This window comes from Sarcophilus harrisii, chromosome 2 (assembly GCF_902635505.1).
Source record: "Sarcophilus harrisii chromosome 2, mSarHar1.11, whole genome shotgun sequence".
Lineage (NCBI taxonomy): Eukaryota > Metazoa > Chordata > Mammalia > Dasyuromorphia > Dasyuridae > Sarcophilus > Sarcophilus harrisii.
The window spans coordinates 139,102,143-139,127,400 of record NC_045427.1 but is presented as its reverse complement, the minus strand read 5'-3'; the positions used below and the strand labels follow the sequence as shown (position 1 = coordinate 139,127,400).

General features: G+C 34.8%; 1 protein-coding gene across 3 annotated transcripts in view; it reads right to left on the bottom strand.

Annotated features, from left to right (window-relative positions):
• Positions 1 to 23,849, bottom strand: part of FBXO16 (F-box protein 16) — a 75,294-nt gene extending 51,445 nt beyond the window's left edge. Inside the window, exons 1-2 of one of the 3 annotated variants that reach the window (XM_031950932.1) lie at positions 23,307 to 23,849; positions 5,544 to 5,669 (exon numbers count right to left, since the gene is read on the bottom strand). In XM_031950932.1, the coding sequence (XP_031806792.1) occupies positions 5,544 to 5,639 (96 nt within the window). In that variant the 5' untranslated portion in view covers positions 5,640 to 5,669; positions 23,307 to 23,849. Of the gene's footprint in view, positions 1 to 5,543; positions 5,670 to 23,306 lie in introns of those variants that run through there. The other 2 variants (XM_031950931.1, XM_031950933.1) reach the window with 2 other exon arrangements.
• Positions 23,850 to 25,258: the final 1,409 nt, after the last annotated feature.

Here is a 25,258-nt window from a genome sequence, read left to right as displayed (position 1 = left end):
AAAATAATACTATAGAAAAGTTTGTTATGAATCAGTGTTAATTCAAGGCACCTGGAAACAGCTACTTAAATTGCAATAATTATACCTAAAGGGAGATTTAATAGCCTGAAGGGGATATTTAGCTTCAGAAACAGAAACTTATAAAATGACAATAATCCCAAATAGATCTTGAAGTTTTTTTTTTTTCTGATTAAGCTATATCTAGTATAATTTTAGAGTTAGGCATAATTTACTGTATTTAATTGGCAATTAATATAATTGGTCTCCAATAATCAGAACATCTACTGTTGTAGATAACAAAAAATTCATTTAACTGTCATTGATTTTTAATGGATTCTGATTTTATTCAAGTTCCTTGGTTCTACAAAGGCCTTCAAAACAAGACACCCTGAAGTGGAAAGGAAGGGTTTGCTTTTTATCTTTGTGCCCCCAACATCAAGCATAATAACAGACACTTAGTAAGTGATTGAGGAACTGTTGCTGAATTGGTATGATCATGATATAAAAATATCAGTTTTAATTTTATTGAAGAATTATACTTTTTTGCTTTCCATATTCCTGTTATGTGTTTCCTATACCTGTGAACCTTAGTTGATTTGAAAGAGATGCTGAACATTTTCAATAAAATTTTCTCTCTATGATTACAAATGAAATTTAGAATGGTTTTCCTTCTACATCTATTACTCTATAAATTTAGATTCAACATCTACTGGTCATCCTGCCATTTAGGGGAGGGAGTGGGGGGGGTAAGAGGTGAAAAATTGGAACAAGAGGTTTGGCAATTGTTAATGCTGTAAAGTTACCCATGTATATATCCTGTAAATAAAAGGCTATTAAATTAAAAAAATAAAAAAAAATAAATTTAGATTCAAAACAACCTCACAAAAGTCCATTCTGCAAAAGAAAACTCACTTTATAATTTTACATAGTAGCTATCTATCCTGCTGCTACTTTTAGTGAATCTGTGTTTGAACTCAAATTTTCTGTTTATATCACAATTTGCTTTGAGCCTGCTGTTAAATCAAAATTCTATGCTAATTACTTTAGTCTGTTGATAGTACAATGATATATTGCACCATGTGATAATCCCCATAGAATAGGAGGACAAAGTTTAAGGAAACAGGATTCTAAAATCACAATGATTATTAATGATTGGAAATCCTCTCATCTTAGTTTCATTTGTTAAAAAATATTAACAAGGATTATAATATCTATTCTATTTACCCCATAAGATTAGTTGAAATCATGAGATCATAGATTTAGAAACTAAAAGAAGCCTTAAAGGTTATCTAATCTAGTGACCCCCTCGTTTTACTGCAACCAGGGTCAAGAGAGTTTAAAAGATTTAACCAAGACCACACATGTTGTAAGTAGAAAAGCTAGTTTTTTTATTGTATTTATACATATACATATATATGTATGTATGTATGTGTGTATATATATAATAATATATATATATGTCATCTGACTCCAGACTGAATACTCTTTCCATTGTGTCATTCTACCTCCCTAAGTACTTTGTAAAATTTTAAGTATATTATGTATGTAAATACCATAATACTATATACACATATGAAATTATTAATTACTACAAAAATGTAAGATGGTACTAGTAGTACTATATAAAGTAATATAACAATAATAATATAATGGCTATAAGTAGCAACAGTTTTAAAAAACCACATGGGACTCGCTTTTTGCTGTGTTCCATTAATATAATGGCACAGTGGAAAGAGGACTGGACTTGGAATCAGGAAGACTCATATTCCTAAGTTCAAATCTGGCCTCAGACAATTACTCACTGTGTGATCCTGGGCAAGTCACTTCACCTTATTTGTTTCAATTCCTTATCTGTAAAAGGGGCTATGGAAGGAATTAGCAAATCACTCAAATACCTTTGCCAAGAAAACTCCAAGTTAGATCATGAAAAGTTTGAAGTGACTGAAATGACTGAACAGTAACATGGATATCACCACAATGACACCTGCTGGTCAGCTGTAGCCTAACAAGGAGCTAGTAATAGACTTTGCAATTGATATTTTGTGAAAAATTTTTCACTGAGTACTCTACTTCATTTTTCAATATGTAAAGAATTAGGGCTGAAAATGGAATGTAATATTATTTTATTTAGAAAAGAAATGACGGTAACCCAGATCCCTGCTTTGTCATATTTCTGAATCATTATTTTTCACTGGGTCATGGGTTATTGTAGGATAGGAAGATTTGCAGAAAATTTGGTATTTAAGATTGACTTTCTCCTTTCCTCAGACTCACTGATCAACAAGTAAATATTGCAAGAAGCTGCCATTGATTGGGACTGCCAGATACCCATTACTATGGCCCAAGACTTTATTGGTCAATGAACTAAGACTGATGGAGCACTGAGGGAGAAGGTCTGCACTCAGAACCAGATGAGAACCACAAAGGCAAACCTAAGAACTGATTACAGTTCTAAGAACTATTATAAACACAGTTGGAATAGTTGAGCTGAGAAAGGGAGATTGATTTCCAATTGTTTTTTCTTTTTCTTTGCCTCTGATCTGTGAACCAGAAAAGGAGTCCTAAATACAAATATCTATATCCCTTTCCTCCTCCTTTTTAAGTTGTAGAAATGGAGGGATTAGGGCATTATTTCCTATCACTGTTGAAGATATGAGAGAGGAAGAAAGGAAAAAAGAAAAGAAGGATGGAACAAGTATTTCTTAAAACCTCTATTATGTTCCAGGCATTATACCGAGTATTTTACAAATATCTCATTGGATCCTCACAACCCTGAAAGTTGGTGCTATTGTTACTCTTATTTATAGTTGAGGAAATTGAAGAAAATAGAGATTAGGTGACTACCCCCCAACTCCGGCTCACCCCTCAAACCTCCTTCCATACATAAACTTTCCTGTCATAGAGGTAGTAGAGCCCAGAGCTAATAGTTTGAATTCAAGTCTTTCTGCTTCCAGGCCCACTGGATCCAAATGGCTTGGACAGTTTTCCCTTACTCAAATCCAATTCACTCACATGTCATGGCACTACCTCCCTGATGTCATGGCCATCTTTGAGAATGAAGAACAAACAGCCTCAAAGAGAAATTTATGAGTTGATTATTGAGAGAAGTGGCTCTGCATGGCTCTTCCTTTTTTCTTTATGTTAAATAAACCATGAAATTATAATCTGAGTCCTGTGAGTATGGGGAGTCATGATCTGAAATAGGAAAGTTCACAAAGGGGAAGAAGCTCTAGAACTGCATAAAGACCTTAATTTCCATATTTTAATACTTTAAGTAATATTTTATTTTATTTCCTATATTAAATTCTGAATCAAGCTCCTGTTTGGTTCGGCAAGATGGATGGTAATGATAGGATGGAATCAATCTAAAAATGTACATGAGAATATAAACTAAATCTTTCCTGCATTCATCCAAAAATAAAAATTTACATGCTGCATACTTTCTGGTGAACACTGAAGACATTGTAATCTTTAGGGGTCTATCCCATAAACATGATAGAGAGATCACTGGGCTGGTGTTTAAAGTATATAGAGACAGGTGAAACAGTAAAGTGCTGGGCCTGAAGTCAGGAAAACTTTAGTTCAAAAGTGTCCTTAGATACTTACCTGCTTGGTGACCCTGAGCAAATCACTTTATCTCTGTTTCCTTTGGCTTCCTCAAGTATAAAATGGGAGTAATAATAACACCTTACCCCTAAGTTTGTTGTGAGGATAAAATGAGATAATGTGTATATATATATATATATATATATATATATATATATATATATATATATAGTACTTTGCAAAAATTTCAAGTTTTTCCATCTCCAGAATTGCTATTGCTATGAGGGAGTCAGAGAGTGTGATCATCTTGGATTAGAGGGATCTGGAAAATGATCATGGAGAAAATAGTATCTAAGTTTGGCTTTGAATGAATTGAAGGATGTCAAGAGATATATCTTGGAGTATTGTAGACAAAGTTATGGAAGCAGGAAAAAAGTAAGGAAAGCTTGAAATTTAGGAAGGACATTGATAAGCACCAGTATCCAGAAGTTGGCGAAGAGTCCATGTCATATGAAGATCAGTTAAAGGAACTGGGAATATTTAATATAGAAAAGAGAAAACCAAGGAGGGGAAAATTTGGAAGAGAAGATTTTGCAAAGGTCAAGATTGAAAAATTACCCATGCATATGTTCTGTAAATAAAAAGCTATTTAAAAAAAAAAGAAAGAAAGGAGAAAACCTACAAGGGTCATAATGGATAGCCTCAAATATCTGAAGGGATATCTTCAAATACCAGAAAAGAGATATCTTCTTCCATTTGGCCTTAGAGGGTAGAACCAAGAGCAAGAGGTGGAAATTGCAATTAAACTAATATAGGCTCCACATTAGGAAAAAACAACTCCCTCCCCAATTTTCTAACAATTAGAGCTAACTCTAAGTGAAAAGAGTTACCCAAAGGAGTGATCTACCACTCTCCACTACTTGGAGGTATTTAAGCAGAGGTTCCACAATCAATTGTCAAGTACATTATAATGGGAGCTCCTTTTGCATGTAGATGGGATTAAATGGCTGTTACCAACTCTCAAATTCTGTAATTCTGAGAACTTAAAAAATAGATTAGATTTAATGATAAGGAGGTCATTAAAGACAAAATTTCAGTCCTAGAAGAAATTTCCTCTACACATCGTTTTATCTTACTCTTTCATTTTAAATATGAGACCCAAAACCACATAGCTAGTTAGTCAGGAGTTAATCAGGGTAGTCATATGGTAGTATCATATGAATAGAGTGCTGGGTCTGGAGTTAGGAAGAGTCATTTTCTTGAGTTCAACCTGGTCACACATATTTACTACCTTTGTGACCCTGGGTAAGTCATTTAAACCTGATTGTCTCAGTTTCCTCATATGTAAAATAAGCTGGAAAAGAAAATGGCAAACCATTACAGTGTTTTTGCCAAGAAAACTCCAAAATAGGATAATAAAGAGTCAAACACAATTGAAAAAACAACTGATTAACAACAAAGTTAGTGGTAATTCCTGCAACACTTCACCTTCTAGAAATCATCTGCCTAACTATGCCTGACCGAGGCGTCTCAATGTCTATATTTATCTTTATCCTTCCATGGTTATACAATACATGTTTATAAAAGCAATTCACACAGATACTGAACTTTTATGTTTTTTATCAATATGCCTAAAATATCACATTTATAGCCAAATATACTTTGCTCTGGCACCCCTGTCCGGTAATACCTCCTGCCAATCTCAGTTCTATACTCCTATGTGAAAAAAAGAATATTCTTCTACAAAGATTAAAAAGCTGAAAGAGATCATTTAAAATTAGTGATTAAAACCCAACAAGTTGATTAACAAGGAATATCAAATTCATGCTTATTCCGATCACTATTATACAAACTACAGTGTTTTTAATTCAAACTTTAATAGAATTAGTTTTAGCACTTAAAAAAACCCAAACTTTTGGTGACTATATATGTAGATTATAAACACACACACACACACACACACACACACACACACATACACATACACACACACTTACCTTTTCATTCAAAATCTGATGGTTTAGCGGTGTCCAGGTACTCATTTTTGTCTGCATTTTGGGCCCATCTAGGTTTTTGGGAGGTGCAAATGCCATCTCAATATATTTCCACAAGAAAAACTAAACCTGTTAAAAATGAAACTTATTATATTTATAATATGGAATTATGAATATGAAATCCATATCATATTTTAGTATTTAAAAAGTTAAATCAGGTTCTAAACTAGACAAGAGCATATTATACTCACCAAAATGGAAGACACCTTCAAGTATATGGTAGCTTTACTTTTCACTAAAGAGAATTTTGGAAATATTACAAAAACCCAGTTGATCACATGGCACTACTCTGCTATGTTAAAGGAGTAATTGGATCATATATTGAAGCATATTGTTCATTGAACATATATTGAAGCAATGAGTGGAAGTTGCCAAGAAGTAATTTAGGTTAAGATTGGGAAAATTTTTGAAATGATTAAAGTACCTCAAAAATTGAATAGACTCCCTCCAGTGATTCACCTTCATTAGAGGTCTGCAAACAGAGGTTGGATGGTTTACTGGTTAAATATCTTCTAGTGGTGATTCCTTTCTGTCACAGGTTGAATTAAATGGCTTTTAGAGGTTCCTTCTAACTCTAAATTCTGTCATCTGACATCCTGTTACTAATACTGTAACTTATAGTTGTTTCTCAGAAATTTCCCTGCAACCTACCTTTAAAATGTGTGTTTATGTGTATATATATATATATGTATGTATACGTATATATATATATGTGTGTGTATTTATGAACATATGCATACACATAGATGATTTTTTTCAAAAGTCTTGTGTGGTTTTACACTTTAAAAAATTACACTAAGGCTTTATATATATATATATATATATATATGTATATATATATATACATATATATATATATATATATCTAAAGCCTTAGTGTAACAAACTAACCAAATTTGATTAGCAACTATTTACATTACATTAATTTTCCTTAATTTTTGGTCTCATCTTCTCATCTTCCTGAATTCTTATCTGGCCTCAAGACATTTACTAGCTGTGTAAACCTGAGCAAGTCACTTAACTCTGTTTACCTCAGATCCTCATCTGTAAAATGATTTGGGGAAATGGCAAACCATTCTTTGGAAGAAAACCCCAAATGGGATCATAAGAAATCTAAAAAAATGGAACAACTAAATTGTGCCCTTTCCAGATTATTCTCCAAAAAAGGGATTCTAAAAATATGCAATTACACCTGTTCTTCCCAAATACCTATCCTGTCAGCATCAAGTTAAATTGTTTCAATTTTTGTCAGTTTTATGGATATGAGGTACTATCTTAAAGTTGACAGTTTGCATCTCTTTGATCATTAATTAGGTTAAACATTTTCCCCAGATTAATATTAATTTTTGTTTTCCTTTTTTGAAAATGACTTATTTATTTCAAGTTTTACCCATTGTGAGATAGAATTAATGTTTTAACTTTTAAAACAGAAAGTTTAATGATGTTTTAAAACAGATTATTTACAGCAGCTTTATCATGTGATATCCAGCCTTTCTTCTACTTACTGTAACCCTCAAGTCTCTCCCCTCCCCCCAACTTGCTTTTAAGTGGTTTCCAACAGTCTGGGTATAAAAAGTAGTGACAATTACTGCTCCCCAGTGATTACTGCAAACTGACAAGGCTTTAGCATAGCTGCTTCAACATGGTTGGGAGGGTGCCAAGAGTTTGAGACAAGGCCAAGTCATACCAAAGAGATATCTCCAAGGAAAAGAAGAGGAATAAGTATGGGGAAACATTGCCAGGAAACTGGAGCTGGGGTAAGGGGCGGAGAGATTAACTATTCCAGAACCAGATCTACTAGTGAGCCTGGGGTGATGGGCTGAATTGACATGCTTTGTGTTCCACACAGGTAGGCAATTCTTATGAGGCAATGTTTTCCTCTCCTTGCATATTTTCTCTGCTCTCCCCACCCATCTCCTGATTGTTTCTGCAAATGTGTGGGGGCAATGGGCTTAAATAACGGTGACCAGGAAAAGAGCCTGCACCTACCTCCTAGAGACTGGACTCAATGAATGACCCTCTAGTCCCCATGCTCTGTGAAGGAATGAATAAAAATGCATTTATTAAGTGTTTCCTGTTTCCTAGGGATACAAATAGGAAAGTATAATAGTTCCTACTCCCAAGGAGCTCATATTATACTGGGGGAGGTAACATACAGGTGTCCATGAATATAGGAAAAGTAATACTTAAAATGTTTTGCTTGCTTTAAAAAAAACTTTATCTTATATATTGACCAGTATACTTTTTATGAAATACCAGCTGTCAAACACAGAGTGAGATTTCCAAATAGCTTAAAGCCTAACATTTTAAAATCAAAGAATTCTAGAGTTGGAAGAAATTTTTGTGGCTACCTAGAACAATTCTTTCCAGAAGCATAGGTTCATAGCTCTGGAACAGTGAGGGGCCTTGGGACTAATCTAGCCTCATTTTATAGAAAAGATTCAGGGAAGTTAAGTGACCTGCCTCAGGTCAACATAATTAGTAAAGAGCAGGTCCAAGACACAAATGAAAGATTTTGGTCAAGTAGTCCATAGTGACCAAGGGTAAGAGATCAATGCTGTGTTTGAATGCTGACTAATGTCATGGTAAAATGTCAAGGACACTAGAGAAAGAAGGTTCTCAGCAAGAGAGAGTTTTGTTTTATTTGCTGCTACCTCTCCATGGTACATTTAGCTTAGCTCTTAGCATTTCCCCTTGGCAATAAATTTTCTGAATTATTATATGCTTACTCCATGATTGGGGAAAAAAACAAAAACAACAGTATACCACTCTTCCACTTGCTGTTCTGATATTATGGAAAAAATATTAGATTTGACTCATTTGTACTTTGATATATTTTATTCATCTGTAAAACAGGAATGATAATACTTGCCCTATTTACAGGATAGAGCTGTCATAAGGCTCATATGAGATCACAGGATCACAGATAGAAAGCTAGAAAGGGATCTCCCCCTTCATCTGGTCCAATTCCTCATTTCACAGAGCAGGAACTGAAACCCAGAAAGGTTTCACGAATTGCCTTGATCACATAGCAATTAGCCAAGCTATAAATCTCAGTTCTTGTGACTCCAAGCTTAGCACTCTTTTAGATGTTAAGAATTAGTTAATTAGTCAATATCAAACTGACAATTATTTTCAAGACTATAAGACTAAGAAGTGGAAGGAAAAAGAATGAACTGCTTCATTTTTAACGTTAGCAATAGCCTTTAACCAAGAGGAGAATATAGGAAAAGTACTGTTATATACATTGGTAGAGGAAGTTTCTTCAGTGACAGGTCTAGCCTTTATATTGTTAACCCTTATTTCATATACATAGGAGCATATGGCTTAATTTTTCCCATTCCTGATTTTTCTATTTGTATGTTAGTAGAAAGGAATAGATAACAGGCCTATGATTTCATTGCTATAGGGACCTCTTAAGTGAGGAAACTCACTCTACCAATACCTATTGATATCTCTGACTTGAATCTTGGAGAGTTGCCTAGAGCTCTGAGAGATTAAATGACTTGGCCTATATCCCACAGTCAATAGCCACATTGGTGAGACTTGAGTGACCCCAGGTATTTGTCTTCAAGGTTAGCTCTCTCTCCATTAAACCACTCTCCATCTGTGTGTGCATACGGAGAATTAAGAGATGAATCCAAGAATTAGAAACATTTTTAAACAGCAATATTTTGAAGTTTTAAAAATGTTTATTTAATTCCTTGGTATTGATTTAATTTTTTAAAAAGTAGGAAATAATGAATATGAAAATAGATTGAAAAGAATTTTCTGATCTCATGTTTTTGATTTTATTTTTAAAGAAGAGTTACTAATTACTAAATGTTTCTCTCCTTATTTCAGGGGAATTATCATTTCTCCCTCCTATGAGCACCAACAAAGATTATGAATCTGAAGAATTGCCTGATTTAATTGTTAGAACTTTTATGGATCAATGTTGTTGCCACTGTTCAGATCATTTCAGTTATGTCTTCTTCTTCATGACCCATTTGGGGTTTTCTTGGCAAAGATACTGGAGTAGCTTGCCATTTTCTTCTCCAGATAATTTTACAGATGGGGAAACTGAGGCAAACAAGGTTAATTGACTTGCCCAGGATCACACAGTTAGTAAGTGTCTGAGGTCAGGTTTGAAGTCAGGTATTCCTGACTCATTTATAAAATGGAATTGGCTGCCAGCTGCTCCAGTGTCCTTGCCAAGAAAACCACAAATGGGATCAAAAGTGTTGGACACCACTGCAGCAACTGAACAACAACCTCCTGACTACAAGCCCAGTACTCTGAATCTAGTTGCTTTCTATGGTTCAAAGTACAATTTAATTTCTTAAATTGGACAATGGAGATAGGAGAAGGGAGAAGGGATATATCATATATTTTTGACCTACTTTTTCTTAAGCTTTGAAACTAAAACTATAGCTATTCACTTGTCTAACAAGAAAGTTTTCTATCTTGTCTTGGCAGACAAAGAGTTAAAAGAACGATGAAATTAGCAGTTTTGCCTCTAGCTGAAGTGGTGGTAGAAGGAAAACTGGAAAAGGAGAAGAAAGAAATTATTAGTATTTATTTCTCTACCCAAATGGGATATAATCAGTAAAAATTCTATTCTTAAAGACTCTAAAAATTCTCCCTACCAGACGACAAAAGATGAAGAGTTACCCCAGTTTTGTTTTGTTTTGGTTTTTTATGAAAGTAAAATACTAGAAGCTATACTTGAGGTCTTGTGGTTCTCCAGACAAAGAGATATTGCTTCCTTCACTGTGTTTTGTTTTGTTTTAAGGATACCAACACAGAACTGAATAAATATAGAGGAAGAAGAAAGGTAAATGGAGGAAGAGTAAGATTAGTTCATTCTAAATGATGAGAGTTCTACAGAAAGAGATGCAAAACTGCTAGCTGATAAGAAACCAAAGTCATCAGAAAAATGATTTTTAAGAAGAAAATTCCAAGGCATCAATTTAAAAAATATGATTTTAGAAAGAAAAGAAAAATAGCTTTTCTTTAAAGTAGTGCAATATTTTTATTGATATTGTAGGGTGTGGTTTTTTTAAAATCTTACCTTCATTTCTGAATACACTCCTTCCATTTACTCAGAAAGACATGTCTTATAACAAAGAATGAAACAAAGTGGGGTGAAGGGAGGTAAGCTGTTTAGCAAAATTTACTAATATATCAACTGAGTCTAACAGTATATACATCCATAGTTCCCCATCTCTGCAAAAAAAAGGGGGGGGGGGAGAGGTACAATAGATAAAAAGACATTTTAAGGGAAACTTATTTTGTTATAGCAAAGACCTAAGAATAAATAGATGTCCATCAAGTGAGGGATGGCTAAAACAAATTGTGTTGCATGAATGTAATTTAGTATTACTGCCCTGTAAGAAATGAGGAAAATTAGGAATATAAAGAAACATTGGAAACCTTTATTGAACTGATTGCAAAGTCAAGTAAGAGAACCAGGAAGACTACACACACACACACACACACACACACACACACACACACACACTAACTGCACCAATATAAAAGGAAAGAATAAAATACCAAAGCAAAATTAAACACTATGTCATTATAATGCTCAAATTGGTGAAAATGTACCTTTTTTCTTAGCAAAAATGAGGGACTGTAGGTAGTTAACATTATATACTGCCAGATAATAGTTGGTATATTTCTCTTTTTCTCTTTTACTCTTTGTTTCAAGGCATATCTGTGTAAAGAGTAAGGGGAGATTTGGAAAGGAAAGTGATATTAAAAAAATGTAGCAACAAAATTTTTTAAAAGGTAAGGGGAGATATAAATCATTAAGAATTATTACTTTGACAATATACCTACATGTTCCAGAAACCTTGCTTTGTTAGGTTCTTCTTGAATCATAAAATCCCTAAATTTTAAAAGATTAGGGCTTATTTGAAATCAAAAGACCTAAGTTTGAGTCCTAGTTTTGTAAGTTTATTAGCCTACCTACAGCTCAGTTTTTCCATTTGTAAAATTTATGGATTACCCTAGATGATATCTAAAGTCCCTCCCAAGCTCAACAGTCCATCAGTTTTTTTTTAATTCCAATGTAACTCTTCTCTCCAATATCACTAACAATTATTTTCACATCTTCTATGACATTCATTAATATCTAAGATTAGATATTTCTATCCAGGTTTACTTATAGTTTATATTTTAATTGTAGATTAAAATTTTAAAATAAAAAAAGAAGTTGTAACTAAATGGAAATTCTTAAGAAACAAAATTAAGAAGTTAACAGAATTGCAGAATTAGAAGGGACCTGGGCAGCTATCTGATTCATAGCATACAAAAAGAATTCCTTCCACCAACCTACCCAATGAGTGGTGACACAGACTTTGCCTGGAGATGTTCAATCCACTACCCCAAAAGGCAAGTCATTCAATTGGAGGAGTTGGTTTTATTAAGTATCTAAGGACAATAAGTAACATCATTTCATGGGACATATATTTGTGATGTATTGCAATGTTCATGGCAAACGCTCATAAGAAGACTATCACGAAAATAATTGCAATTCATCACTAGTATCTGTTGTAGAAGATGAACTTGATAAAACCTAAATTAAATCAACATCTACTTTAAAAGTTGGTACTTTCAAGGCAAAGGTGAACATAAGAAAAGATAACAACAAATATGTTAGAAAGCATGGCTCAGGAGAGAGAAGTCCAAACTTTCTCATTATATATCATGAATACTTTCTTTGAGAAGAGAGTTAGAGTTGAGTAGTACCAAACATAGAAGGCATCATAAAATTGAAGTTGATTATATGTTAACAGACAGGAAATGACTAGTTACTATGGTGGTAGACATTTCTGAATCAGCTGTCTGTATATAATCAGACCACTAACCACAACAACAATAAAGATCAAAACTAATATCAAAGTAGAATAAAAGAGGCAGAACCAAGATAAAAATATATAGGCAGAAACTCACTTGAAATTTCCTAAATTCCTTTCCAAACAATTTAAAAATAATACTTCATATCAAATTCTGGTGTGGTAGAGCCAACAAAAAGGGAGGAAGAGACAATTTTCCAGGCCAAGATAACTTAGGAGGTGAGCAGGAAAGAGCTGTTTCCCCCGGGTGGTGGTCAGGCCTGGAGTGAAGGCAATTCCTGACTAGACAGAAGCAGAAGCTTTGGAAGCTTTTAATTCATAGGCATTCAGGGGGTCAGACATCTAGTCTGGAGGAAAGTACAGAGAACCCTTTTGCATTGTCCATGCATTGTCCATACACAGTTCCAAATGAAAAGGAGCATTAACACATTAGAGTCAGCAGGAGAGCAGGGGATCTGGTCATAGTTTCAAGGTAGAGAAAAATGCTTATGATCACTCAGAGACCAGAACACAAGCCACGTGAGCAGTGAGTACACCTCTCCATAAATCATACCACCTAGAAAGAACTGATGACTTACAGTCTGCTAGAACTAGCTCTGAAAACAGCAACATGAAGAACCTGAGCCTTGGGAGACTACTCCCTCTATCCTGGGAGCCAAGCCCAATTTTAATATAAAGTTAAAAATCAAGAAAAAGGCTTGCATATGAGCAAACAACAACAACAAAAAAGAACTCAACCATATAAAGTTGCTATGGTGACAAGGAAGATCAAGACACAAATTCAGAAAAAGACAACATCAAAACGCTATATGCAAAGCCTCAAATGAAAATGTGAATTGGACACAAACCAAAAAAGAATTCATGGAAGACGTCAAAAAAGATTTTAAAAAATCAAATAAGATGCACAAATTGGTATAAAACAATGTACACTCTTTGACCTAGCAATACCACTAATAGGTCTGTATCCCAAAAGAGATTTAAAAACAAAAAGGAAAAGGACCTATAGGTACAAAACTATTTATATCAGCTCTTTTTTGGTGACAAAGAATCAAAAATTTAGGGAATGTCCATAAATTGCAGAATGGCTACACAAGTTGTAGTATATGATCATTGTGGAATACTATTGTACTATAAGAAATGATGAGCTAGATGCTCTCAGAAAAACCTGAAAAAACTTACATAAACTGATGCAAAATGAAATGAGAACAATGTACATAGCTCAGCAATATTGTAAGATGATCAACTATAAAGGACTTAGCTATTCGCAGCAATACAATTGTAATGGGCTGAAGTTTGAGTTGATGCACTTAGGTCCCAAGTACATGAGGCTAAATAGTAATTGGACTATATACATGATTGGATAAAGAATGGTCCCTGCCCACTCTCTGTGCAAGTCCTGATGTGTTGTACAGGAAATGACGATTTTGGTGGGTGGAGGCAGAGACAGGAACAGGAAGAGAAGCTGGGAGAGATGGGGCCTGGGTTCCATTCTCCTGGCTGCTGGTCGTGTGGCTGCGGGTCTAGCTAGCTTCTTGACTCAGCTGCACACATTGCTATCGCCGATTCTCTTCCACCTCCAATCCTTCTTCACTGAGAATAAAGACCGACGGTTTTCCCCTAACCTGAACTCCGGACTCCTGCTGATTTTAAAATACGCGATCTTCACAACAATGAACCAAGACACTTCTGAAGGACTTAAGATGAAAAATGATATCCACAGGACAGCTAGGGTAGCACAGTGAATAGAGCACCAGCCCTGAAGTCAGGAGGACCTGAGTTCAAATCTAGCCTCAGACCCTTAGCACTTTCTAGCTGTGTGAACTTGGGCAAATCACTTAACCCCAATTGCCTCAGCAAAACAAATAAATTAAAGAAAAGGAAAAAGAAAAATAACATCCATCCTCACAGAAAGAATTAATGGTGTCTGAATACAGACAGAAGCATACTTTTTAAACTTTATTTTTCATGAGGGTTTTTTTTGTCTATGGTTTCTTTTACAATGACTATTATGAAAATATGGTTTGCATGACTACACACACATAATCTATATCAGGTTGTTTGTCTCCTCAGTGAGCAGGGGAGAGAGGAAAGGAAAGAATTTGAAATTCAGAAAGAGGCACAAAAAATACTGTAGAAAATAATGCCTTAAAAACCAGAATTGGCCACATGGTAAAAGAAACACAAAAATCCACTGAAGATGGATTAAATAGCACAATTGGTCAAATGGAAAAAGTACAAAAACTCATTGAAGAAAAGAACTTCTTAAAAATTAGAATTGGGCAAATAGAAGTTAATGACTATGAGACATCAAGAAAATAATTATTAATACAAAATCAAAACAAATAATTAACAGTAAGAAATATCAATAAAATGAAATCAATAAAAGCAAGAAGCAAATAAAGTAAAATAAACATTATAATAAATAAATAGAATAAAATCAAAAGAATGAAAAAATAGAAGACTATGCAAAATATTTCATTGGAAAAACATGATAACCTGAAAGATCAAGGAGAGATAATTTTAAAATTAATGAGTCCAAATTTTCCAATTGATAAATGCTCAAAGGATATGAACAGACAATTTTCAGATGAAAAAGTTTCTATTCATATGAAAAAAACAATAAATCACTATTGGTCAGAAAAATGAAAATTAAGACAACTCTGAGGTACTACTACACACCTCTCAGATTGGCTAAAATGACAGAAAAAGATAATAATGAATACTGGGGGGAATGTGGGAAAACTGGGACACATATATTGTTGGTAGAGTAGTGAACTAGTCTAACCATTTGGGAGAGCAATATGGAACTTTGCCCAAAAGGCAACCAAACTGTGCATACAGTTGATACAGCAGTGTCTCTACTGGGCCTGTATCCCAAAGAGATCATAAAAAAGGAGAAACAAAAATTTTGTAGCAGTCTTTTTTGTAGTAGCAAGGAAATGGAAACTGAGTGGATGCCCATCAGTTGGAGAATGACTGAATAAGTTATGATATACAAGTGTTACGGAATATTATTCTATAAGAAACGATCAGCAGGATGATTTCAGAGAGGTCTGGAGAGACTTTATTGTGGTGGTTTTCTTGGAGGCAGCTTTAGTCTCAGTTGAAATAAATAATTACTCCGAAATCGCAGCCAGCTGATAAAAATGCAAACGTTTATTTCTCCTTCCAAATTAGCCCGGTTAGTTCAGAAACCTATCTCTCCCTGGCTCCAAGAGATCTTGCAGCTTTGTCCTTGGCTTCTGTCTCTGCTTTCTTCAGCCTCCAGTCAGCACCAAGTTGGAAGATGCAATGAATCTCTCTGTACCTCCAGTCAGTTCCACCAGAAGAAGTAAGTTCAAGCTTCAAAAGCTCCCTATATTTATGTGATCTCCCAAAGGTTAACTCCACCTTCTGGAGGGAGAGGGATTCTGGGTTATCTCCCAGAGTGCTCTCTGGCCCTAAGAACTTCAAGGGAAGTGTGAATTCTGACTAAGCCCTACATGTGTGAACTCCATTGAGTACTTAGATACTTATGAGCTCTCTAAAGGTGTGAACACAAGCATTGTTTCCATCAGTTGTACTTAGTACCTAGTTCAAGTTCTGGCCCAAAATAACTCTTTCTAAGATTAAATCAACTCCAATGGCTTAACACTTTGTAAAGATTCCAACACTTTATATTAACTGATGTTAAGTGAAGTGAGTAAAACTAAGAGAACATAGTTCTCATAGTTACACATAGTAACATAGTTACACAGTAACAAGATTATATAATGATCAGTTCTGATGAATGTGGCTCTTTTCAACAGCAAGGTGATTCAAGCCAGTTCCAATGGTCTACTAATGGAAAGAGCCATCTACACCCAGAGAGAGGACTGTAGGGACTGAGTGTAGATCACAGCATTGTACTTTTACTTTTTTGTTGTTGTTTGCTTGCATTTTGTTTTCTTTCTCAAAGAAAACTTTTTCCCTTTTTGATCTGATATATCTTGTGCAGCATGACAATTGTGGAAATATGTATAGAAGAATTGCACATATTTAACATATATTGGATTACTTGGCATCAAGGGGAGGGAGAAAAAAATTTGGAACACAAGGTTTTGCAAGAGTGAATGTTGAAAACTATCTATGCATATGTTTCGAAAATGAAAATCTTTAAAAAAAAATAAAAACATATTAAAAAATTAATGGGCAACTAGAAAATCGTGGAAAAAAAAAAGATCCGAGATGCTATCTTTCAAAAAATTATAAGAAAACTGCCCTCATGTCTTAGAAGCAAAGGGTCAGATAGAAATGGAAAGAATCCACTGAACACTTCCTGAAAGAGATCCTCTGAATATTTCAAATTCCAGAATTCAAATTCCCATGTCAATGACAATGTTATAAGAATTTAGAAAAGAATAATTCAAATACTATGGAGTCACAGTCAGAATAACACAAGATTTGGCAGCTTCCACATTCCACAGAGGTCTTGGAATATGATATTCCAGAGGACAAAAAAGGTAGAATTCCAACCAAGAATCACCTACCCTGCAAAACTAAGTGCAATCTTTCAGGGAAAAAGTGAATAAAACTTTTAAGTATTGTTAGTGAAAAAATTAGCACTGAATTGAAAATTTAACTATAAAATACTAAGTTCAAGAGAAATATAAAAGGTTAACATGAAAGAAAAATAAAAAAGGAGTTAATAAACTGTTTATATTCCCATATGGGAAGATGATGCTTCTAAGACCTAAGAGTTATCATTTTGGGGGCAGGTATAAGAAATAAGACAGAGAAAGTAAGTATGGGTGTGAATCACTATTATAGGACTATTTAAGAAAAAATAAGATTAAGGGATAAAAAAGAGGCATCCACAGGGCTAAGAGGGAAGGGAAATGTAGAATGGGAAAAATTATCTCATATAAAAGAAGTATGACAGGAAGAGTTTTCACAGTAGAGGGGAAGAAAGGAGGTGATGGGCAATGTTTGAACATTATGCTCATTGGAATTGGCTAAAAGAGAGAATAACATACACACTCAGTTGAGCATAGAAACCTATTTTACCCTACAGAGAAGAGAGGAAGGAGATAAGGGAAGGACTGATAAAAAGGAGCCCTTTATTGAATGTAATTTTTATTGAACTATAGTTTGCAGAGGATGCATTTGGTTGTGATATTTTTATGCCCTAATATATGGTCAATTTTTGTCAAGATGCCATAGATAGTAGGGGGGGAAAGGATATTCTTTTCTATTCCCGTTCAATTTTCTCCAGAATTCTATCATATCTAACTTTTCTAAAATTTGATTTATCTCCTTAACTTCTTTACTATTTATTTTTTGCTTAGATTTATTTAGTTCCAAGAGGAGAGAGTTGAAGTCTCCCATTAATATAATTTTACCATTTCCTCCTGTAATTCTTTTACCTTTAGAAATTTGGATGCCATGACATTTGGGACATGGTGATATTACTTCATTGTCTATGGTACTTTTTAGCATAATGTAGTTTCCCTGCTTGTCTCTTTAACTTATATCTGGTTTTGCTTTTACTTTTTCTGAGATCATGATTGCTACCCCTGCTTTTTCTACTTTAGCTGAAGCATAATAGATTCTGATGCAATCTCTTATTTTTGCTCTGTATATTTCTCTGTTTCAAGTGTGTTTGTTGAAAACAATATATAGGATTCTGGCTTTAAATCCATTTTGCTATCCACTTCCATTTTATGGGTAAGTTCATTTCATTCACATTTATAGTTATGATTACAAAAACCTGAAAGTCTTTCAATTCATTAAATATCCTATTTCCCCCCCATTCAGGATTATATTTAACTTCACATAGGATAAAAGCATGATAATAAAAACATGATATTTAGGAAATTTCAAAAAAACTGGAAGATTCCAAGCATGGTAAATGTACTATCTAAGAGCTGCACAGAATGAGAAGGCTTGGATGAGTTGTAAGCTGAATTGTTGGAAGAAGTACCTACATTAGAATCAGATCCACTGAAGCATATTTTAGTTATTTAGTAAAGTTTTAAGATTTAAAAAAAAAATAAATACTAGGCCAGAGATATGTGTTAAAATTTTAATTTTAGAGTTTGTATTTTATGGTACAGGATTTATTTGTTCTCATAGATACACTGACATTCTAACAACTCTAAGAGCAAAACCAGTTGTTATAATAATATATGTCTATTATAAAAGCAGTTTCCACAACACTGAAACAAAGTCTAAGAGTTTAAATTTAAAAATTTGAGCAATAAGATAAAAGCTTCTTAGAAAGGATTCTGGGTTATTGGCTTCTAAGTGTACTTCCTACTTCATGGAGATACTTTGTTGTTGTTGATAATGATGCTGTTTAGTCATATTTCAATCATATCTGACTTTTTGTGACCCCATTTGGGGCCACTTTGCAAAGATACTGGAGTGTCTTGCCATTTATTTCTCCAGCTCATTTTACAGATAAGGAAACTAAAGCAAACAAAGTAAACTGACTTGTTGAGGATCACACAGCTAGTGTTTAAGATTGGATTTGAACTCCAGTGCTGACACTCTGTCCACTAAACTTTCTAGTCACCTAGCTATGCCTTCTAGCTGGCATAACACAGAAAATCTACACAAAGACTTGGAGACAAGTTATGGTGGAGGCTTCTGTGTGCACACTCACCTTGGTCCTGGAAGAAAGAACTGGCACCATTAAGCCAATAATGGAGTAAAGGAACTCTAAAAGAGAACCAGAGAACTGAATGATATCTAAAATTAGGATGGCACAAGGCTCAGATTCATGAGGTGTCTTCTGTTAGTATTATAAGCCATGTGGATTGCGCAGGTCCTAGAATGGGGGAAGATGATTCTTAATTGACCACAATCCATAAAATATAGCACTACAAATTTGTGGAAAGAAAGAAGATAATTTTATTGAATCTTGAATATTGAATTTTATTGAATTGAATTGAAGAAGAATATTTTATTGAATATTAATTTGGACATAATCTTTTCCCATTTTTATTATATAAATAAATTCTCTACTTAACATTTTTATGTGCCTAAATACTTGCAGGAAAACCTAGAGCCTATCAAGAGAAGCAAAATAAGCCAGATTATGAAGTTATCCTAATTTCCTTAGGTGGAAGTAAAATATATGAAGTTTCAATATAAACCAAATATTTTTAAGTTCTCAGGGTTCCCCTGAATAAATCAGAGAGATTTTTAAAGAGGCACTCCTTCAAGCAATTTTTGTTCTTTATGTCAAGAGAGATCTTCTGACACCAGGGTTACTTGAAAAATGAGGAGATTGGACTATATTATCTCTAAAGTCCTTTGTTGACTTAAATGCTATGGCTCTATTCTGTACTGACAGTAAGAAATAGTAGTTATGACCAATAGTGCAGATTTTGGCTTCTTAATAAATCATAACTTTTAGCTTTTTTATAAGGACATGGCGAAAATATTTACAAAGGATGGTAAATAAGTTTGTATAGTAGTAGTCAAAGTTTCAACCTAACCTATAATTTTGCTATGATATAGGGAGCCACAGGTACTTAGCCAAAAGAATAGAAGGGGGTAACTAAAGAAGCCTTAGCAACTTAAATTTGGATGAGACTATAATGGTTATCTCTAATCCAGCCCTCATATAAAGCATGAATACCCCCTATGTCCAAGAGTAGTAATCAAAACTCAAATACTTCAAAGAAACAAGATAAGACTTACATAAAGTAATACAGAATTAAAAAAAAAAGTAGAAGTAATAGAATAATATATACACAATGACTACAAATTATTTGAGTAAAAATTACATTAACTGGCAACAGAAATCAAGTAAAATACAATATAAATCATTAGAATTAACTTATTAAAGTTAAAGTAACCCTTTGCTTTTGCTTTTTCCATATTAACAGATTTCCTATTGTACATTTCCTTTTTGGTATCCTGTGATCTCAAATTTAAAAGATGCAACATAGAATTCATTTTTAAAAGGTTATTGTTTAGTTACTTTTCTATCGTATCTGACACTTCATGAACCCATCAGGGGTTTTCTTGGAAGAGATACAGGAGTGAGTTGCATTTCCTTTTCAAATTCATTTTACAGATGAAGAAACTGAGGCAAATAGTGTTGTAACTTGCCCAGTCTGAGGCCATATTTGAACTCAGGAAAAGAAGTCATCCTGACTTTGGCCCAGTATGCTATCTACCTAGCTGCCCCAAACTCATCTTTCCCCAAATTTAACCACCTTCTCAACTTCCTTATTTTGACTAAGGATATTACCATCCTTCCAGTGACCCAAAAAAGGATTTCAGAATCCTTTTCAACTCTGTACTATCCTTTACTCCTCACATCATTCGCCAAGTTTTATTGGTTTTATCTCCTCAACTTAACTTGCATGTGTCCCCTTTTCTCCATGCACACATTGGATTCATTGTTGTCTCGCCTTCAGGGTCCATCCCCTCCATACATGTGCCAGATTCATATTCCTAAAATACAATTGTCAGCAAATCATGGGACTGTTTCAATGGCTCCATATTCGTCTTTAGGATTAAATCCACACTTTTCAGGCTGACTCCAATCTCTCTCCCAGGCTTATAACTCCTTACACACTCTACCTTCAGGCAAATTGGGCTTCTTATTCCCTACATTCAGCATTCCATTTCCAGCTTCTGTGTATTTACAAAGCCTGTCCCTCATAGTTGTAATGCATTCCCTATTCATCTTTGTCTCATGGAATCCCAAGCTTTCTTCCAAATTTAGCTCAAATATATCACAAAGCATATTAGGCTTTTCTTGATTTTCCTAGCTGGTAGTGTCTTCTCCTTCCAAGTTACTTTGTTTTTTAGTGTATATATGCATATATACATACTATGTGATTTTCTGTTTACATAGTTTTTCCCTTAGTAGAATGTAAGACCTGCAAAGGGAGGGACTATTTATTGTTTCTATCTTTGTACCCCCAACACTTAGGACAGAGTCTGGTCCATAGCAGGCACTTAATATTTGCCTGTTAATTGACTGAATTTAACAAATGGTGAACTACAAAAATATAATATATGAATTTATCACATTCAATCACTCTTATGTCATCTTGCATAACTATTTTGAGAAAAAGTACTTTGAGGGTAGCTTGTGAAAAGGATGGGGGTATTGTCTATTGTGTCAAAATAATATTTATTGTAGGAAAAAAAGGTGGGTTTTTTTTTTCCTAGACATAAGTCTTCTAATGCTCCAGTAATCACCATTTTAGTACTATTCCAATTAGCTTAGGCTGTTTAGACAGTTGCCTGGTGAACCAGCCTCATGAGGTATCTGCTCCACGGTATAGGGAAGCAGTACAAACAAGGGTTATGAGCAGAGATAGAGAAATAAAAGAACAAGAAAAGACAAAGAAGGGAAGAAGGAAAAGGGAAAATAGAAATAAGAGGAAAATATGAAATAAGAAACAAAAAGTACGAAAGGCAAAAGAAAACAAAGAGTGAAAGTGACAAAATAAAAGGCACAAAGACAAAGAAGGAAAAGGACAAAGGCAGGAAAAGAGTCTATAAGCCAAAGGACCGGAAGAAAGAGATAAGAGTCCTGACCTAACTCTTTGTTAGCAATGGGTTATCTCCAAGCTATTAGAGATTCAAGGAGGTTAAATAGATTAGCAAACTTTAAACTCTTCCTCCACAATCTTTGTCCAAATGCAGGCAGTATACTTTTTCTATAGTTCTGTAATCATGTACCTTAAGAACCCACAGCTTTAGAAATTGAGATTTCAGATATTCTCTCAGAAATTAATCAAGAACCAAGGTCTGACAAATTGAAGTGATTACCCAGGGCTCTGTACTATTGGGGAGCTGTTCATACTATTGCAATGACTAGAAACTGGGTATGGGTGAATTGCAGAAAGGGATGTAGCTTTGCTAGTTGGTAATAAAAAAAAAAAAAAAAAAAAAAAAAAAAGCCCTCTAATCTGCAAACACACAATAACCCATAAAGTACATCCACACCCATTCCAAGACAAAGCATCTGAGAACATGGACCCCTCCCAAACACATTCATGTATTTAAGATCCAATGTTGCGCCCTCTCCAGACTTTTTCCCCCAGTTCACTTTAGCATGGCTTCATTTAGCTTAAAAATGTAAGAACAGAGAGACTAATGAGGAGAACGGGGGCGAGGAGAAAAGGAAAATCAATATACAAGTTCCCTGATCCACATCCATGGGGGATACACACCCTGGCAGATGTGCTTAAGGATAAGAAGGTTTGTTAAATGTAAAATATTAGTGGAAATATTGGAAAATGCAGAATATTTGCGGTTTGGTTTTAAGATTATACCTATGAATACCAGATTTTAGCTTTGAGAATCAGTTATCCTCCAATCAGTACTGTTGTGAGAACCAAATGAAATAACATATATAAAATGCTTTGCAAATGTTAGTTATATAAATGTAGCCATTATTATCAGAGCATAAGTAAAACTGCTGTTAACAATGGTCATCTAGAATGTCTAAATTGGCTCAAATAGAAGACCATTTTATACCTCAGCTATAAAAAAATGGGATGATTAAAATATGAAGCAATACACAGTGTTAAAAACATAACCCTGACCAATAGATACATATTCATTGATGATCTAGTCCCAGCTGTCTCTCTAAGCTGTATGACCTTGAGCCAATCACATACTCTCTCGGGGCCTCAGTATCCCAACCCATAAAAGGAGGGAGTTGGACTGAAAGACTTCTATAAGATGTTCTCAGTTCTAAAAATCTATGATTCTAATTGAATCTGAATTAAAGAGAGCATAGTTCCTGTTGCAGACGATTCACAAGGGTTGTGGAAAATGTGGGGAGGGCACAAAGTGTGCAGCCCCCAAAAGACAGTCTGTTTTGTTTTGTTTTGTTTTCATGCATTGATTACTCGGTGCTCACCTCATTCAGTAGTAATAGCAGCAGCAGCAGTAGGTCCCCCTTTCAGGCCTCAAACTGCAGAACCTCCAGTTACCATAGCGGCACAAAAGCAGCCTTTTCTTCTCTCAGCTCCCACCAGTCCCAGCTTCCTCTAGTCCAATCGCAGCCCACAAACTCAGTCTTGGCATCCTATATCTCTTAGGCAACAGTGTGTGGCTTCTTGATTGGCCATAAAATCTAGGAGGGCTGAAACCTTAACTGGGCATGGAAGGGGGAAGTGACCCAAACAATAAACCATGGAGAGTGAGGGTCTGTGAAGTGGGAGAGATTGTCCTTCACTTATAGATAGAATGAAAGGAGGAACTCCTAAAAGGTTTTTCTCCGGCACTTGCTAACCAAATAGCCCTACCCGCCGAGCATGCCCGATCTAGTCATACGAGTTCCCACATGAAAATTCCACTTTTCCATGCTTTGAGAGTGGCCAATCAGGAGAAGGTGGGCAGAAGGAAAAAGAACAAGCTTCTAATTCAACACAAGTACTGCACCTGTAACAGGAAGTGGGTGGTTTCAAGACTTAAGAAAGATTTGAGGAGAACTGTCACACACAAAAGCTTTTTAGCTCAGGTTTCCTAGGTTTTAGGAGTCAAACTTACTGACAGGTACCTCAGGAAACCAGCAGATGGCATACCTTTACAAGAATGGTTTCAAAAGATGAGTTTCTTAAAAATCTGGTTCCCAGTATTGGAGTTCAGAACGACACAAAAGACATTTCCCAAAGGGATAGGGACTGGATTTATGATTTCATTGTTATAAGGAACCCTCTAAGACTATGTATACATTTCAGAGAAGGTGCGGACTTGGCTTAGAAGAGTTTCCTCCTCTCATTAAGGGATGATTATAAAATGGACGAAGGGAGAAAGGGAAGAGGGAAGGAGACTAGTTTTTCTTGTTCCTTTTCTATATGCTCTAAAATAATAGTTCACATTTATACAGTGCTTTAAGATTTACAGACTATTGTCCTCACAATAACCTGAGGTAAATAGTGTAGCTCCATGTTATAGATGGTAAAATTAGGTTTCAGAGAAGTTAATAATGTACTGTTCTGGAATTTGTACATATGCATGCAAATAAGAACAAGGTAACAGGGGTGGTATAAAGATGCAACTCAAAATTGTGGTGTATTCTAGGCTTATGATAAATGCTACAGAATGATTCATCCAGCCACGATTGTTGGTATTTGGTGCTTGCTAGTCTAAAGATGACTTCTTTCCAGTCACTTGATGGAAAAGGCACATGAAAAAGGAGATAGGAAAAGAAGATAGATGGATGTAGTCTAGAGTGAAGAGATACCCCAAAAAAGGGGTTTAACAAAGTAGTTAGAGGACCATAAATGGTTCAAGAAGTAGGGGGAACAGATTGAGCAATAGGATGAGAATTATAGGATTCTAAAAGGTATCTTAGATGGTACTAATATTTAGTTCCAGACAGTCCCTTAATTTTATAGGCGAGGAAAGTGAAGACCAAAGAGTAACTTAACTTGTCCACAGTCATATAGCCAGCATTTCTATCTGGGTCTTTGGACTTCAAATCTAGTGTTCTTTCTACCACACAGAATCTAAAAATTGGAAAACATTTTGGATGACATCTACATCTAGGCTGTAGCTAAGTAGACAGTTTTAGTAGGTACTTAATAAATGCTTGATGATCAATATATTGATACTGAAAAACTCATTTTTTTTTAACAAAGTGACTCATGCTACTTTTGGATCTTTTGCTTTACACATGCCTAAATCTGCTGCTCTGTAACTTAAATTGATTGCTTAGTTTTATCCCTCTCAAACTAATCCCTCTTTCACACAATAACCCTCCAAATAATTTTGTTGTTTGTTATATTACACCATTACACATGTTGAGCTTGCAGTTACTATACTCTAATATTCATCTGCAAAATAAGGTCCCTGCTTTATAAAGAA